Source organism: Callospermophilus lateralis, chromosome 2, assembly GCF_048772815.1.
Source record: "Callospermophilus lateralis isolate mCalLat2 chromosome 2, mCalLat2.hap1, whole genome shotgun sequence".
Lineage (NCBI taxonomy): Eukaryota > Metazoa > Chordata > Mammalia > Rodentia > Sciuridae > Callospermophilus > Callospermophilus lateralis.
In genome coordinates this window covers 38,158,579-38,177,656 of record NC_135306.1, presented here as the reverse complement: position 1 = coordinate 38,177,656, position 19,078 = coordinate 38,158,579, and the positions used below count along the sequence as shown (strand labels likewise).

General features: G+C 38.4%; 1 protein-coding gene across 1 annotated transcript; it reads left to right on the top strand.

Moving 5' to 3' along the window:
• The first annotated feature begins 475 nt into the window (after positions 1 to 475).
• On the top strand, positions 476 to 16,308 carry Chmp5 (charged multivesicular body protein 5). Its single transcript, XM_076843353.2, has 8 exons — positions 476 to 623; positions 1,447 to 1,551; positions 3,292 to 3,338; positions 5,718 to 5,811; positions 5,958 to 6,029; positions 10,660 to 10,768; positions 12,553 to 12,665; positions 15,257 to 16,308. Exons 1-8 carry the CDS (start codon positions 555 to 557, stop codon positions 15,305 to 15,307), a joined length of 660 nt encoding a protein of 219 aa, XP_076699468.1. The 5' UTR covers positions 476 to 554; the 3' UTR covers positions 15,308 to 16,308.
• The last annotated feature ends 2,770 nt before the right edge of the window (positions 16,309 to 19,078 follow it).

The following is a 19,078-nucleotide window of genomic DNA, read 5'->3' as shown; positions in this document are numbered from 1 at the left end:
ATCGGTCATGTCCGCTGGCTGCACTCCGGACAGATGGACGCTGAGAGCGAGGCAGGCCGCGCGCGGCCTGGGACTCCGACTGGCGCGGCTCCCCGCCCGGCCGAGGGGCGCGCCGCCGGGGGCCCAGCCGCTCCCGGTCGCCTCGCGGTCTCCGTGCGCCGCCCCGTTCCGCCAGGCCCGCGCTAGTTGACCGCCCAGCGGCGGGAGCTAAACGCCGCGTCTTGCAACCTTACCCGGTTACTTCCTGGCCACGCCCCGCTCCTGCCCCACCCTATGTATTAAAGCCTCCTCTAGGCCCCACCCACTCAGCCAAGGCCCCGCCTCAGTCATCTGAAGTCCCGCCCACTTCCTCCACTGAGGCCCCTCCTCCTGAAGTTTCCTCCCCACCCCTTCCAAAGCTCTGAATTCCTCTCGGGGAAGGCGGAGCTGAAAACTCGGAAAAAGGGTCAGGAACACTGCGCTTGCGCATGGAAGAACCGGAAGTCGAAGCGGGGCTGACTTCGCTTCCGTTTTTGATTTTCTTCTAGTGTTTGGGTTCTTCGCGGCCGCCCAAGATGAATCGATTCTTCGGGAAAGCGAAACCCAAGGCTCCGCCGCCCAGCCTGACCGACTGCATTGGCACGGTGGGCATCTGATCATGTAAAAGTAGTCTTAGGACCTTTGACATTCCCTACCCCTCCCATCTCTGCTCCTGGCTCCTACTCCACCCCATTACCGAAGCTGGCCCTCTCCATACCTTCATCGTCCTTTCATCCTTTTTTCCCAAGTCTTTCCTCTCACTCCACAAACCAGGAACTCTGTAATCCCATCACTGTCTCGCTCTTCCTGCTCTCAACCCATCCTGATGCCATTGCCCGGTCCACTTTATCTCCCCTTGGTTCCTTCACCCCAATCTGCCTTCGGCCCATACACCCTTTTCACCTCGTCCAGACCGATATTTTACCCCTTTTCCATCCCTTCTCATGACAGGGGTCTTTTCTCTGTTGATAAATTAGGATAGCTGGACCTCAGTAATACAAAAACTCAGAACCCTGATTCCTCAGATTAGGCCATCATTTCTGACCTAGTGGGTGGCATTAGATTAGTCTTAGCTGGTATCTGATGGGCATTGGCTTATTTCATGCACCTCCTTGTTGAACCCCCAGCCTGATAGTCTATGATTCCAGGGAAATCCCAATTCATCCCAGTGATTCTCAAATTGTTTTTCTACCCCAACACACTTCAGGGGGGGGACCTGGTATATCAGAATAGAGGGGATTGGAGTATCTTATAAAAGTGCCCCCACAGGGTTTCCAACTGGGAATCATACCCTGCCCAGTGTACTACTGTTTTCCACCCCTCACCATATGCTTCCCTTTGTTTTTCTTCCTCCACTTTCCTCCTCCTGCCCCTTCCTGTGTAAGTATACTGCAATAACTACCACTTCATTTTATCTATTCCTCCAAGGTGGACAGCAGAGCAGAATCCATTGACAAGAAGATTTCCCGATTGGATGCTGAGCTAGTGAAGTATAAGGATCAAATAAAAAAGATGAGAGAGGGTCCTGCAAAGGTAAGGTAGTTGGCAACTGCCACATAAGATACTGTGACAGCCTAATTTGAGCACCTGTAGAAATAGCATCTGGTTGTAGGGGCTGGTGAAGGATACAAAGAGATGCTCAGAGTCTGGTAAATAGAAAACACATGTGAAAGTATGTTCTTCAGGGAGATTTTGTGGATAGGTACGAGAGGGAAGCTAGCATTTGATCTAGAGGAGAGTTGTTGATTATATGTCCAGAAACATGTAAGTAGGAATTCACATATTCCACTGATCTATGCTGAGGATCAGTGAGTTGCCAGGTTGGTCAGGGTAAGTAGGAATAATAATCTGGTTAAGGAGTGGCATGCTGGGAAAAAGAAGACAGAACTTGGCATGTGGGACCAATGTTCTAATACTATCACTATTACTACCTACTGTGACCTTGATAAAGTCACTTGTTTTCTTGTGTTAGTAGGAACATAGAATATTGTGTTTGAAAGAATACACTATGGATAAAGAACTATCTGGGTTTTCTAGTTCTATAACTTATTAATTAGGTAAACCAGGGTATCACTGAACCTCAGTTTTGCTATTGTAAATGGGGATAATGATACTTTATTGTATGAGAATTAAATGAGATGATTCATAAGACCTGTACAGCACTATATCTAGAACTTAGTAGCACTTAATAAATGTTAGTTATTATCTTCCATGAGGTAATATCTGTTTTTCCTTCCTCATTGGAGGAGACAAATAAATTGATAACATGGAACAGCACAGAAAGGGAAGGCTTTTCCCAGTCACCTTAGATAATGGTGTAGACTGAAAAATAGAAGTAGGAAAGCTCTTCTACACTTCAGGAGGTGAAAGCCCAAACCAGGTTAGGTAGTCATGAGAATAATGTAAAATGAGTCAGTTTGAGAGTGAGTCTGAAAATCAGTAACACTGATGACTCTCTGAGGAGACAACAGAGAGAGGAAAGATAAGGTTGATTAAAGTTTCTCAATCTCGAGAAGAGAGAGGTTGGTGGCTCTCTTTTTCTTTCTTTTTTTTTTTTTTTTTGGTACTGTAGACTGAACCCAGGAGCTTTACCTCTGAGCTACATCCCTAACCCTTTTTATTTTTTATTTTGAGATAGGCTCTGGCAGAGTTGCTTATGGCCTTGCTAAATTGCTGAGGTTGGCCTCAAACTTGCCATCCTCCTGCCTTAGCCTCCCAAGTTGCTGGGATCACAGGCATGTACCACTGTGCCTAGGATCACAGGCATGTACTGCTGTTAGTTATTTCCAACATAAGATTGAGGAGTTTGGGCATGTTCCATTTAATTTGATAGCAGGATATTCAAGTGGGGAATCTCCCTAAGGCAACTGGATATACAGAATGGGGCTGATAATGTAGCTCAGTGGTAGAGCTTTTGCCTAGCATGCACCAGGCCCTGGGTTCAATCCCTAGTACTGCCCCCCGCAACCCAATAAAAAAGGATGCTGTTCAAATTGGAGGTTGAGTTAATATAAATTAGGGAAAGAGAAAGTAGTTCGGGATATAGAGATGTGGAATGCAAAGACTTGGAGAATGAACAATATCAGTGCTTGGGAGAAGTACAAAATTTAGGAGCCGGTATGTTTTGGTGCTAGAGATCAACCCAGGACCTCAAGCAAGCTAGGCAAGCAGTCCATCACTGAGATACACCTCCAATTCTTGGAGATTTTTTTTTTTTTTTTGCCATGTGTATGTTTTCCACTTTGTTTTTATTAAATCTGTTTTTCTCCTTAGAATATGGTCAAGCAGAAAGCCTTGCGGGTTTTAAAGCAAAAGCGGATGTAAGTTATGTACATAATCTCCTACTCTTTAGCAGGTTTAATCAAAGTGGTTTTCTATTCCTTCAGGTTTCATACCATTTTTCAAGGCATTCTTAATTTAATTATAAGCTTTATTGACATATAATTAAATATGGTTAGCTTGGGTTTCCCCTTTACTTATTCAGCAACATCTGTTGTAACGTGGTCTAAATAAAACTTTTTGTTATGATAGAGAAGTTCCATATCTCTGTGTCCAGTTCAGTAATTATTAGTCTTGTGTGGCTGTGGGCACTTGAAATATGACTAGGCTAGTATGACTCAGGAACTGAAGTTTTAATTTTATTTAATTTTAATACTTTAAGTAGCTGTATGTGGCTAATGACTATTAATTTGGACTGACCAGACCTGTAGTTTTTAAGTTCTACCATTATTTAGTTAGGATGCCTTTTTTTGGTTTTGTTTGTTTATAAAGATAGGAATGCTGACTATTTGTTTCCTCTCACCAAAATAGATTGAAAAGTCTTTATTTTTTTGTTTTAAGTGACTGTATCACAGAATTTGAGCAGAACCCAAGTAGTATCTTTGGTTTTTTACTGTGGACTGTTCATCTGATGAAATTGTTTGCAGAGTTGTAGATATCAGACATAATCAGCTAACAGGGAACCAGAAAATTTTTTTGATATCTTTTATTCCAATTTTTGTTTGTTTGGTACTGGGACTTGAACTCAGGGGCATTTTAAGACAGGGTCTCACTAAATTGCTAAGGTTGGCCTCCAACTTGGGATCCTCTTGCTTCAGCCTCCGAAATCACTGGGATTCCAGGCATGAGCCACCATGCCTGCAATTTTAAAGTGACATATCACATGTTAGATGCCATCTTCTTCCTTTTAGATTACATTTGAAAGGAAAACTATAATGCAAGTTTTGTTTTTTATTATAAAAGGAATATGTGTTCATTTAGAAACTTGGAAAATACATAACATGAGCAGAAGAAAGAATATTTACTTAGATTTCTATTAATGAAAATAATAGAATGCTGATAATGTCTTTAGTCTCTCTTTGTGTATACGTGGCATGTGTGCATATAATTTTTTAGAGTAAAACTGAAACTACATGGGATTATATAAGTCATCCTTTTCTACTTAATATTATATTTCAGGCATTTCCCTGTCCTTTTAAACTTTATATACGCGCGTGTGTGTGTCTATGTATTTTTTTTTCCCCATCCTGGAAATTGAATTCAGGGACATTTTGACCATTTCTTCCCTTGTCCTTTTTTTAAAGGGTCTTACTAAGTTGCTGAGGCTGGCCTCAAACTTAATCCTCCTGCCTTAGCTCCTCAGTTGCTTGAATTATGGGTGTGCACCACCATGCTCAGGGGATGAAACTTAATAATAGAGTCATACTCTTCTTCCTTTTGCCTGCCCCATGAATTAACAAATTTCCTTCTGATTGGATAGTTACAAATACTGTATAAAGACCATAGTGACATAAGTCTTTGAGGTGGTATCAGTTTGATATAAAACTTTATTTTAATGAAATATCTTAAACATCAGATATTAAGTTAGTTGGACAACCTAATTATGGGTACAAGATTAATAAAATATCCTCAAGGAATTTAGTCTATTGGAAAAACATTTAGCTACATGTATGAAGAACCTCAAAAATAGGCTTGCCCTTTGCTCTAAGAGATCTACTGAGAATTTATCATAGGAAAAAATTTTTTGGTGCCAGGGGTTGAATCCAGGCTAGACCACTGAGTCACATCCCCAATCCTTTTATTGTTTTAAGACAAGGTCTTGTTCAGTTGCCTAGAACCTTACTAAGTTGCTGAAGCTGGCTTTGAACTTGCAATCTTCCTGCCTCACCCTTCCCAAGTCATTGGAATGACCACACCCAACTCATAGGAAATAATTATGAACACACATTTTAAGATATATAGTATCACTGGATAAAGCAAATGCTATCATGTTAAATAGAAAATAGTGTTATAATTAAAATGCATGCAAAAAGAAATGACTGGAGGGATCCATTTTTTTAATAGTCCTATTTTTTTTCAATATGTATTATAAATTAGGTAAAAACATTACCAGCACATCAAACCATTAATTTACAATAATAATATAAATTCTCTCTCTTAAAATGTTAAGGGCATATCTCTGGCATATACAAAATATCTATTACATAGAAAATTAAATAAACATGTGCACATACATCAAACAGCTTAGAAATAGGGCATTATGAATAACCATTTGTGCCCCGTATATCTTAGAGATCAATTTTTAATCATTTTGATCCCACCAAATCTTTTCTTTTAAGATCATAGGGTTAGGAATACTTTCTTCCTGAGAATTTCTATCTGACTCATTTTTTATGTTTCTCAATTGACTCTAAAAAAAGGTATGAGCAACAGCGGGACAACCTTGCCCAACAGTCCTTTAACATGGAACAAGCCAATTACACCATCCAGTCACTGAAGGATACCAAAACTACGGTAATCCCAAATCACCTTTTTTTGTGTGATTTTATTGTTTTACTCTTAAGCTCTTTTCCCTGTTTATGTTTTGTTTTGTTTCATTTCTCATAGTTTTTTAAAGATAGTTAAGACACTTAACTATCTTCTACTTTTTTTTTTTTTAGGTTGACGCTATGAAACTGGGAGTAAAGGAAATGAAGAAGGCATACAAGGAAGTGAAAATTGACCAGATTGAGGTGAGATATATACTAGTTTCTGCAAGAATGTGTATTAGTTTTTGAAAGGATCCAATTGAATGCTTATGTGATGGGCATAGGACAGAAAAGGGATTGAAATGGATTGTAATCTTAGGTCTGCCATTTCCTAATAGAATAACTTAAGGAAAAGATACCAAGTTTTTAGTTTCCTTATTATTATAAATATTCTAATACTACATACAGTTACTATGCAGGTGAAATAATTGAGAAAGTCTATCTACTCACACAATGCCTGGTACATAATAAGCATCCAGTAGTTACTTACAACTCAAAATAGTTTTAGTTTGTTTCTTCAGTTGTGAAGTTGCAACATTACTGCCTATGTCCCAGTATTGTCATAAAGGTTAAATGAATATATGTGTATAAAGTGCTGAATACAATTTCTGGAATAGATTTGGTTTCCTTTGCAGTAAGTCTCTTCACATTTTAATAAGTCATTAGTTCCTTAATGTGAACATTTCTTTTGGGGATTAGGTTTTGTGCCCTCAAGCCTGGCTGCACTCAACTGTCAAGTGAACAGCCCAGATGGCAAGATAGATAGCAGAGGGAGGGAGTGGTGACTTAAGGGAAGAAAGAGGCTTTTTTTCTGCATGTGTAATAGTGTTCTTTACCTTTACCTTTTGACCAGAATGTCTTTTCCCCTTCTGGCAGGGACTTGATTTTGTTCAATATTGTATCTACAGTGTCTAGAACAATGTTTGGCCATAGTTGGAGCCCAGAAAGTATTTGATGGTAGATGAGTGGAGGAATAGGAGTCTGTTAAAGGAGAAGCAGCATTACTGCCCCATTCTAACGTGTTTGAGTGAGCAGTTACTACGTCCTAGGCATTTTCCTGCCTCCACATAGGTATTCTCTGGCAGTTCCAGTCTTTCAGAGTGAAAGCATTTCTCCTCTGTCTTACTTCTTTCCAGTACCCTTTAGACTGCCCTTAACCATTTCAAATGGTCGACAAGTTTCTACTTACATGAAGTTCGGCTTCATGATATTTTTCTAGAAATTCACTGAGAAAATATTCTGTAAATACTTGTCTTATTTGTATAATACCATTTGGTAACAGAATATAAAATGCTATTTTATTTTCTACTTTTAGGGCTTCTTGTTTTAATTAGAACTATTTAATATGGCCAGGCATGATGATGCATGGTGGTGCACACCTGTAATTCCAGCAACTTGGGAGGCTAAGGCAGGAGGATTGCAATTCAAGGCCAGCCCCAGTAACTTAGTGAGAGCCTAAGCAACTTAGCAAGACTCTGTCTCAAAATTAAAGAAATAAAAAATAAAAGATGTAACTCAGTGGTAAAGTGCACCCCTGGGTTAAAATAAATAAATAACTATTTAATAGGAACAAAAGAGAAACTTTGGTCAGTCTAAGTTTTTTCTGTATCTCTCCATCTTTCATCTGTGGTTGTCTATCTGTCTCCCTCACCTAATTATCCTTTTTCTGTCCCCTTATAGGTTGCCAGCATGACTAGTAATGAACTTAGCTTGGGAGTATATGTATATGTGTCTTTTGACAAGGCTATATATTTTGAATTTCTTTGATTTATTTTTCCAAATATTTTACTTGTAAAACATTTTCATTGTTCAGTTGCTCTCATTTTTTATTTTGCCTTGTGGAGGAAGGAGTTGTTTTTTTTAATCCCTTTCACATTTTAGTTTCTGTACATCAGTGCATCAAAGTTCTTTATAGTTTAGTGCTATCATTTTTTTTTTTTTAAATTTGTACCAGGGATTGAACCCAGAAGCATTTAACCACTGAGTCACATCTCCACCCCTTTTTAATTTTTTTTATTTTGAGACAAGTTCTTTTTAAGGTACTGAGGGCCATGCTAAGTTGCTGAGGCTGGCTTTGAACTTCTGTGATCTTCCTGCCTCAGCCTCCCAAGCCACTGGGAGTGCACCACCATATCTGGCTGTGTGATGTGTTTTTTCCCCATGTCTATCCTAGAGTCTATTGCTAAAAATCATCTCATAAATTCTTTGGGGGGACTTGTCTTGACATGTATAATGTTAAAACATGATTTGATTAGTTTATTCTGATAGTATTTTCATTCCTATTTATTTTTTGGTACTGGGAATTTAACACAGGGGAACTTTGCCATTGAACTACATCCTCAGTCCTTTTTATTTATTTACTTTTTATTTGAGACAGGGTTTCACTAAATTGCTGAGATGACAGGCATGCACTATCATACCTGGCTTTGCTTTCTTTTAATTATTGTTTCAGTCACTGCTTCTCTATGTAGAAGAATGTTTTACTAAGTATAGCACAGTGTTGTATTTGGAGCTTGGAAATGGAGAAAAGCAAAGCTTTTTCTTTAAAAATTTTTTTCTCTATTTTTACTTTCATTTTTATATGGAAAAACAAACCAGAAAGCCAAGAAGAAATTTTCAAGTGTGTTGCATTGCTCTAGAAATTCTGAAGAATAAATGGTGTTGATTTGGACCTTTGGCATTATCAACACTAGTCTGTTCCCCTCTCTGTGGAATGCAGTTTAAGAAGAGCATACTGCAGTGGCACACACCTATAATCCCAGCACCTTGGGAGGCTGAGACAGGAGAATCATGAGTTCAAAGCCAGCCTTAGCAAAAGTGAGGCTCTAAACAACTCAGTGAGACCCTGTCTGTACATAAAATACAAAATAGGGCTGGGGATGTGGTTTGGTGGTTGAGTGCCCCTGAGTTCAACCCCAGGTATACCCTGCCCTCCACCCGCCCCAAAAAGAAAAGAAGAACATATTGTTATTCTGCACATCCTGAACATAAAAGAAAAAATATATTAGATGTTTCCCAAGTATTATTGCAATGAATCCCTACAGTAGCCCTGTGAGATATGACTCTTAATAATCCCTTTTTGGGGGCTGGGATTGTGGCTCAGCAATAGAGTGCTCGCCTAGCACAGGCAGGGCCTGGGTTCAATCCTCAGCACCACATAAAAATAAAGGTATTGTGTTGTGTCCATCTACACCTAAAAAAATAAATATGTTTTAAAAAAATAATCCCATTATGAAAGAGGAAATAAAATTTTAAAGACATTGCTTTTCATTAAGTAATAATGAATTTGAATTTGGGTATTTCTGACTCTAGGGTCTATGCTTCTAGCCATTTTATCTAAACTGACTTTCATATGCCATGCTACTTCTCAGATTGATTTCACACTATTTCTGGCGTTATAGTAGTCTCCTAGTTAAGTATTAGTAGATCATTCACAGATGATTTATGCCCTTAGTCAATTTTCTTCACCAGCCTAATGTCAGATATCAAGCCTATCCGATTCCACCTCTGTTTTCCTATGCAAGGTGGCCCAGTACAACTTTTTGCACCATTCGTTTTTGTTATTGCCTCCTTTCCCTACCAGTGCAGTCTGGTTTTGGCTGACTCAAAAAAAAGTGTTGGTACATTAGATGTTTCTTGATTTAATGTTTCAAGTAAAACTTTATATAATAGAAAGGAGCTGATGAACATGTTTTCATGTTTTATTTTCCTCTAAATATTCTCTTTTCTTGCATTCTTCTTTGAATCTTAGAATTAAGTAATTTTTGAAAAGACAATGTACATAAAAATGCCAAGTAACATAAATAGTTCTTAACAATTGTTAGTTCACCTCCCTAAACCTGCCCTTGACTAGTAACTGCTTTTTTTGAGCCCCCTGTAAAAGCTAATGCAAGATCACAAATTTTCTATGAGCCCCCTGAAAAAATTAATGCAAGATCACAAATTTGATTCTTTTTTTTTTTCAATATTTTTTTAGTTGTTGATGGGCCTTTATTTTATTTATTTATATTCACTGCTGCGAACCAAACCTAGTGCCTCCTGTAAACTAAGCAAGTGCTCTACTACTGAGGTACAACTCCAGCCCCCCACAAATTTAATTCTTTATTTCTAAGATCATATTTTACCACCAAAAATAGAAAGAGGATTATAAGGTTAGTGATGGTTGCAGACATTATTAGGGGAAATCTTTGGGCTTCTGATTTTTTTGCAAGGGATGTGGTAACAGGGACTGAACTCAGGAGCACTCAGCCACTGAGCCACATCCTGAGCCCTTTTGTGTTTTATTTAGAGACAGGGTCTCACTGAGTTGTTTAGTGCCTCACTGTTGCTGAAGCTGGCTTTGAACTCATGATCCTCCTATCACAGCCTCCCAAGCTGCTGGGATTACAGGCGTGCACCACCACACCTGGCTGGGCTTCTGATTTTTAAATAATTCTCTTTATGCATTCTTTCTCATACTTTTAATTAGAAGGGACATTCAGGAGCCTTGGCTATAGCTCTGTGGTAGTGGGTATGTTTAGTATGTACTAGGCATTAGGTTCAATACATCAGCACTAAAAAAAAGTAAGAGGAGGCATTCAGAATTTAGTCAAACCTGTCCTTTAGAGTCTCTACTTGGTTATTATCTAAAAAAAAGCAGTTACTAGTCAAGGGTGGGTTTAGGGAGGTGAACTAACAATTGTTAAGAACTATTTATGTTACTTGGCATTTTTATGTACATTGTCTTTTCAAAAATTACTTAATTCTAAGATTCAAAGAAGAATGCAAGAAAAGAGAATACTTAGAGGAACATAATGAAAAGTGAATAAAAACCCCATCATATATATTTCTGTAGGATTTACAAGACCAGCTAGAGGATATGATGGAAGATGCAAATGAAATTCAAGAAGCACTAAGTCGTAGCTACGGCACCCCAGAATTAGATGAAGATGACCTGGAAGCAGGTAAGTTATAAGACAAGCAATGTATATATAGCTTTAGAATCTGAAAGGAACAACATCCTGGAATCTCTCTCCAAATACTAGTAAAAATTTCTATCTGGATTCTCTAAGAGTTAGTCTCTGGGCAAAGAACTTATGAGGCACCTACATTAGACTTGCATACTCCACCAGCAACACTGGTGAGACTGAAGGAAAGTTCAGCAAAAGCCGACATGGTACAACTATCAGTGTCCTCAACTTAACCTTTCCTTGCTATTTTCATTTTAATTTTGTTCTCCCTATTTTCCTACTTGGAATCGACTCTCTCGGAATAGCAAAGTAAATTAAGAACTAATAGTTGGCAAATACTTAGTGAGCATCTACCATGTGTCAGGCACTGGGCTAGGTGCTAGGGATTCAGTATTAAAGAAAACAAATATGATCTCTCCATTCATGAAGCTTCTCCACTAACACTGGGAGAAATATAAACTGCCTGTTTCAAGTAATCAATTAGTTATAAGGGTACACACTATTAGGAAGAAGGAGATACTGTGGGAGCATGTAGCATGCTTACTAGTTAGGGACAGGCATGGGACTTAAAAAATGAGAAGAATGTTGAGTGCCTTTAGGGGGAAAAGTTTAGAAGCTATCCTTATAATTGTGTGAAAGATGAAACTAGGTAGATTAAAGAACCACTATATACTAGATTTTCTATGGCATGATTTCCCTGTCATGTTACTGTTTTTTTTTTTTCTCTCTCTCTCTCCATATTCTATTTTTGCCTAGATCCTTTTTCTTTCTTGCATTCATCCCTGCCCCCCCCCGCCCCCACCTCTTGTTTTTCCGCTGATGAGTCTCTGCCTACTATTGTCATTCTTTCTGGCTAGCCAGGCATGGAGGTGCATACCTGTAATCCCTGCAACTCATGAGGATCTCAAGTTTAAAGCCATTCTAAGCAGCTTAGTGAGGCATTAAAGCAATTAGTGAGACCCTGTCTTAAATTTTAAAAAATATAAAGGTCTGGGGATGGGCTCAGTGGTTAAGCACCCCCAGGTTCAGTCCCTAGTTTCCCAAAAAAAATCTCCTGACTATTTCCAATTCTTTCACCATAGACAGTTCTAGATCCTGATTTCATATAATGGTCACACAATATACAACAATCTTATGCCTCCTTTCACTACTTTCAAGTCCAACAATTAATGAGAGAGAAATTTTTAAAAAGTAAATAAAAAGGCTGGGGGCCAGGCACAGTGGTGCACACCTGTAATCCCAGTGGCTCGGGAGGATGAGGCAAGAGGATCACAAGTTCAAAGTCAGTTTCAGCAAAAGTGAGGCACTGAACAACTCGGTGAGACCCTATCTCTAAATAAAATACAATATAGGGCTGGGGATCTGGCTCAGTAGTTGAATGCCCCTGAGTTCAATCCCTGGTACACCCGCAAAAAGTGGGGTGAGGTGGGTACTGGGTATGTAGCTCAATGGTAAAGTGCGTCTGGGTTCAATCTCCAGTACCCCCTCCCCTAAAAAAGGGAAACCCTACAAGTTTGTGGAGAAATGGTTGTTTTATTTTTTCCTTTTTGCTTTTCATAGATTTTACCATATTAGTTTCCCTGAAAGTTTCTTGTAATCTTCATCTTTTATTTTATATTCTTGAATTTTAGGATTTTCGGGGGCGAGGAGTAATCCTTTTCTCTTTGTATTTAAATTTTCATGTTATTGCAAATCATTTCACTAAATTTTAAACAGCTGTCAATTTTCTTACTTTTTTCTTTTTTTTTTTTTTGAAATGTTGACTATTTTAATTTCAGAGTTGGATGCACTGGGTGATGAGCTTCTGGCTGATGAAGATAGTTCTTACTTGGATGAAGCAGCATCTGCACCTGCAATTCCAGAGGGTGTTCCCACTGACACAAAAAACAAGGTGAAACCCTTTTCTGCTTATATTTCTATACAACATAGAAAAGGTTTTATGCCCACCAGTCTGGGAATACGAAAGGTAGTCTTAAGTTAGAACAAGAAAAGAAAGTCCTGGTCATTATTTTGGGAACCCTTGAAAGCTCAATTTTCCTACTTAAGACAACATACAGGCTGCAAAATAGTGCCAGTGAGACCAGAAGTGTCTCTATACAGAGACAATTTCTTTTTCTTTTTTTTAATATTTATTTTTTAGCTGTAGATATTTTTTATGTGGTGCTGAGGATCGAACCCAGTGCCTCACATGTGCTAGGCAAGCACGCTACCACTGAACCACAACCCCAGCCCCAGAGACAATTTCTATAATGCACATAATCACTCTTGTTGTGAGCTAGCACTGGGTACCATTTATAGATTCTAGACTTTTTTGTTTGTGTGTGGTGCTGGGGACTGAACCCAGAGCCTTGCCCATGCTAGGTAAATGCTCTCTCTACTACTGAGCTACATGCCCAACTCAGGTTGTTTTTTAGTTTTGTGGTTCTGGAGATCAAACCCAGGGCCTTGTTGATGCGCTAAGCAAGTGCCCTGTCACTGAGCTACACTCCCATCTCCAACCCAGATTCTAGACTTTTCCTGATAACTTAGCAGCAGCACTTGCATGAGCCTTGCTAGGCAGCAGTGTAAAAGAAAGTCCCTCTCTCCAGAAACACTGGTTAGTTATTGAGTGGAATTTTTAAACAAGAGGTAATAATTTTAAGTATAAAACTTAGTGTAAGCTGAATGTGGCAGTGCATACCTATAACCCAGCTAACTATTCAGGAAGCTGAGGCAGGATTGTGAGTTCAAGGGCCAGTCTGAGCAGCATAGCAGGAATAATTCAAAAGAATAATGCTGAAAGATTCTAATTCAACAAGGTGGAAAAAATCAGGCTATCTGGAAGAATGACAGATCTTTTAGCTGTCTTGAGCTTATCTGTTTCTTGCATGTGTAAGATGAAGATAATTGCAAACATTTCACAAAATTATTGTGCAGAAAAATTTAAATATTGTATATAAAGGATTTTGCAAACTTAAAGCCCTGTCTAAATCTACATGGTTGGCATTATCATATTATTTTACTGCTTATGAAATCTTATATATTCCATCTTAGTTTCTAATATTATGTGTTATAATTTTTGTTGCCACTGGACATTTATAACTCTCGTATTTGATCCCCCAATACACACATTGAATACACAAGTAATTGATAAAATATTTGAATAGCAGCCAGTCCTAGGTCTGCCTTTATTCTCTGTGTGATTTTAAGCAAATTAGAAATTCATGTCTTCTCTAGGAACCTCATCATGTTTTCCACTTGTAATAGTGGGGAGCAAAGGGTGGGGAGCAGGTAATTTCCTATGTCCCTTATAGATGGTTTCTGTGACTGTCCATCTTTCCCAGTTGTACTCCTCCTTTCTCCATTCAGCCCTAACCCACACCAACCTCTTTGGCCACTCTAAGGTTCCAGGTGCATAGGTTGCTTTTTTTTAGCATTCCTAAAATAGTTTGTTGTTGTTGTATAGGCATCAAACCCAGGACCTCATACGTGCTAGGCAGGCACTCCTACCACTGAGCTGTACCCCTGCCTGAAATAATCTTTGTGAATGCTACCATAGCCCACCTTTTTAATTCAGTAGTTACAAGTCATCTATGTTATTTCCACTTTTAGAAGGTCAGATTCTGAAGTTAAATGTGCTGTGGGGTAGGGTTTCTTAGATGATAGGGTATCTCTGCCTGTGATTTTGTAATAAAGTATGGTATGGAAGTGACTGCTTGTCTGTGTAAGGGCATTGCCCATTCAAGAATATGGGAGGCCAAAAGTATTGATCCACTTTAGAGATCAGAGTGAAAATTCAAATCTAGAGACAAGGACTGACTCCTCAGCCTTTCCTCCTGACATTTCCAACCCCACTTTCTCCTGTTTTGATATTTTTTGTTTTGTTTTGTTTTTTGAATGGGGTCTTGCTTTGTTGCCCAAGCTAGTCTAGAACTTGTGAGCTCAAATTGTCTTGCCTAAGCCTTTGGAGTAACTGCAACTACAAGTGCAAACCACTGGACCTAGCCCCTTTTTCTATTTTTAGATTTATTCTTATGTTTACCTTTCTTCCTCTTTCATGATTCTTATACCTTATAAAGGATTATCCCTTTAGATCCTTTCTAATTCTTTTCCTGGAGCCCATCCAGTGGCGCACGCCTGCAATCTCAGCAGCTTAGGAGGCGGAGGCAGGAGGATTGTGAGTTCAAAACTAGCCTCAGCAACTCAGCGAGACCCTGTCTCTAAATAAAAATATAAAAAAGGGCTGGGATGTGGCTCAATGGTTAAGTGTCCCTGGGTTCAATCCCCTGAAAAACAAAAACAAAAACAAAAAACTTTACCTAGTTCATCATGCCCTCCCGATCCCTGCCTTAAAACCTCATAAAAAGCTTCATTATTGGCTTCTAAGTGGGATTTTGGTTTTGATTGATTAAATGCTTAGAAATGAGTTTTGACTACTTAGTGTTTATAATCATTTTTATCAAGTGAAAAATAGTGGCACTAAACCTTGATTCTTTTTCACAGGATGGAGTCCTGGTGGATGAATTTGGATTGCCACAGATACCTGCTTCATAGACTTTCATCATTCAAGTACACATGTAAAATAAACACATATTGTGGGACTAGGAAATATATCCAGATTTTCCATAACAGATTTAAGTTCCTTTCCCTTCTTTGAAGGAAAGGTTAATTACACTGCTTTTATTTTTTTTCCGTTAAGAAATTCATTGCTTGGGGAAGCTTTCTTATACTAAAATTTGATTCTTTTTCTCTTATGAAAGATTAACTTAAAAGTATCTTTGGCTTTTGTATGACTCATTTTCACTCATTAATAACAATTTGAAATAAAACCAACGATATGAAATCTTAAATTTTGTGACAGTGTAACTCTACAGTCTCAATATGACCTGATAAATTGATGAAGTGAAGATGAGATTATTGAGACTGTTCATATTATGATTCAAAACCATTTCTATTGTGGCATATAGGTGGCTCAAAGTAATGGCTCTTTTGATAGGTTTTTTTGTGTCTTGTGAGCAAATCATGTGTCCAGTGTTGGAATGGAATTGTCGCTACAGTATCACAAGTGGATATTTTTACTTTGTCGTTCCCTCAGTATTACAGCCTGACTTGTAATCAATAATGAATATTTCTTGATATTTAATGTATAGGACATTTATTTATACTCAATAAATATTTTTCAAACGGATATAATTTCAATATCACTTCAGCCTAAGGGCTCCACTACAGAAACCAAATTTAATCAATAGCATTGTGGTACAGAGATAAGAGCAATGGCCGTGGGTATACTATCTGCTATACTTGACTTCTGTAAATTTCTATTTCCTTATTAGTAAAATTGTGCTTAATTGAGATAATGGTCATAACTACTCTGTTAACTGCAGTGTGCTATATTCTCATATGAGGGATTATTAATAATTAAAAAAAAGTGGGGGCTTCATTCTTTTCTTACAGGGTGCCTGGAGTGCTATGGCAAGTCCAAATCCTGCCTGATTTTAGGTCTTTAACAATCCTTCCTCACTCAACCTCTCACCAACAGCATTTCCCCTCTAGTATGACTGGGTACACAGTGCTATGTGTACCAATCTTTTACATGTCTGTAGATCAAACTAATAAACATTTATTGAACACTAGTTCTATAGAAATCTCTATGCCAGCTCAAGTAATACTAAAACCAGTCAGTACCTCTCTTCAAAAGTTCACTGTTAGATATAGGTAGGGACAAAACTTTTATGTAACTCTCCTACTCCCACTGATCTCACACTCTTAAGAAGTCTCCACTGGGAGCAAACATTACAATATTCATTATTACTTTCTTGAGATCTTTCTTGGCTTCTCTGAGTTCTCCTCTGGACACTTATTCTCTTCAATGGACTTCTCTTTCTCAGCCCCTTAAATATTTCTTCCATTATAATTCCAATCTATACTTGTTAAGAATGTCGGGGTGCCAAAGAAATCAGACATGTACCCAAAAATTAGTTAGCAAGGTAAATTTTACTTCTGCAGAAGGTGTGCTACCAAAATTTCTGACAAGCAAGCACAGTAGGCAAGAAGTCTGCCTAGGTTATTATCCCTAATGCAGCACTGCCTCTTGATCTGATAGGAGGTTGGGGTTATAATCTACATGATTGACTAATTTTTAATTGGGGAGGGGAAGGGGAAAGGCTATAGTTATGATTGGATCACCTACTATACTATAGGCATTGTAATCTGAAGACAAAGGACAAAGGGAAATTTGATGGCAGGGCTCAAAATGGCTACATTTCAATCACGTTTTAGATTACTGCCAACACATTTTTGTTACATATTAGGAAACTCAGACTTTAGGTTTAACTTTGACAGAAAAGAATATCAATCTTAAATACTCTTTGAGAATTCTCACCTAGATTTCAACTATAACTGTCACTAACTAACCTTGATTTCTTATTTTCAATTCTGGGCTTGTTCATTTAAATCCCCCACACTATAACAGCCAAATTAAGCTCATTGTCTTAGGGTTCACTCTTAGAAAACATTCCTCCTTTATTCCTTGTCATGCTTATATTAGCCAAGTCCCATTGTCTTAATCTGTTTTCTGCTGTAACAAGATACCACAGACTGGATAAAATTATAAACAATAGAAGTTTGATTCACAGTTCCAGAGGCTAGGAATTCCAAGATCCAGGGAGTGGATCTGGTGAGGGCCTTCTTGCTGCATCATAACATGGAGGAAAGCATTACATGGCAAGAGCATGAGAGAGAGAGTAAACAGAAGGGCAAACTACCAAACCACTCCCATCATAACAGATTTAATTCATTCATGAAGGCAAAGCTCTGGTGGCTTAATAAACCTTTAAAGGTCCCACCCTTAGTACTGTTAAAATGACAAACTAGATTTCTACCTGAATTTCAAGGGAAGACATTCAAATCATAGTACCCATATATTGGTTGATATTTGATTTTCCAGCTATACTACATTAGTCTTAAAGGGAGCAATCATTCTACCTAGAAATCTTCATTTTATTGGCTTTTGGTACCTGCCACCCTTTGGTACTAGGGATTGAACCCAGAGGGTCTCTTCAACTGAGCCCCACTCCCAGCCCTTTTAAAAAATTTTTATTTTAAGAGCAGGTCTTGCTAAGCTGCTGAGGCTATTCTACTTGCAATCCTCCTGCTTCAGCCTCCTCAGATGCTGGAATTGCAAGTAGGCATCACTGCACCTGGCTGTTACCTGTTAATCATTAGAGAGCAGAATTGAGTGCAGATAGTCTCGGGTTTTAATTTGTCAGCCCTGAGTTTAGTAGAAGTGGGGCAGTACACTGGAATGATATGTGAAAGTGTGGCACTTCTACTTCTATCACCCATATTTTTTAGTTTTCCTCTCCAGTCCTCATTATTTTTTTTTGTTCAAGACAGGGTTTCATTGAGTCGCCTAGGTTGGCCTCTACCTTGCTCCTGCCTCAGCCTCCTGTGTTGCTGGAATTATAGGCATGTACTACTATGTCTGCTGATATAATAAATCCAGATACAGTATGGATACTTGGATTTTTAAAAGCTCCTCAGGTAGGTAGGCCTTAAAGTAACCAAAGATGGGGGGGGGGGAGTTAAAGTAGCACCCAATGCCCTAGGGTGCCTGACCAGTCTGAATCTATTTTTCATGGACAAACAGTCTGAACTATTAACATCCATTTCTGCAGCTTAGAGATAGGCAATGATTGCCCTAAGGCAGAAGTGTTTCATCTGTGGAATTAGTTGGGAAGTATCCCCTCCTCTATTTTTTGAAAGAATTTGTGAAGAATTGATGTTCACTCTTTGAACAAATGATAGAATTCACAGATGCTTAAGCAATCTGGGCTTGGGCTTATTCTTTTGGGGGAAGTTTTTTGTTTTCTAATTCTCTCTCTACTTATTCTTGGTCTATGCAGGTTTTCTATTTGTTCTTGAATCAGTTTTAGTAATTGTTCACTTCATCAAAGTAATTTGTTGACATAAGGTTTTTGTGGTATTTCCTTTTGATTCTTTAAGATTGGCAGTAATGCCCCCTCTGCCATCGCTATTTTTAGAAATTCAAATCTTTTTTTTCCCCTTAGGTTAGCTAAAAGTTTTTCCATTTTGTCGTTTTTGTTCAATGAACTGCATCGTTAATTTTTCTCTGTTTTCCACTAATTCCTAGTTTAATATTTATTACTGTGCTCACTTTCATTTAGTTTGCTTTCTTTTTATAGTTTCTTAAGGTAGAAAGTTAGGGAACTGATTTGAGACATCGTGGCTATGCTTTTAATTTCTGGAAATGACAGACAAAACAAAACTAAAATCTTATTTTAAAATTTTGCATTCCTCTACCAT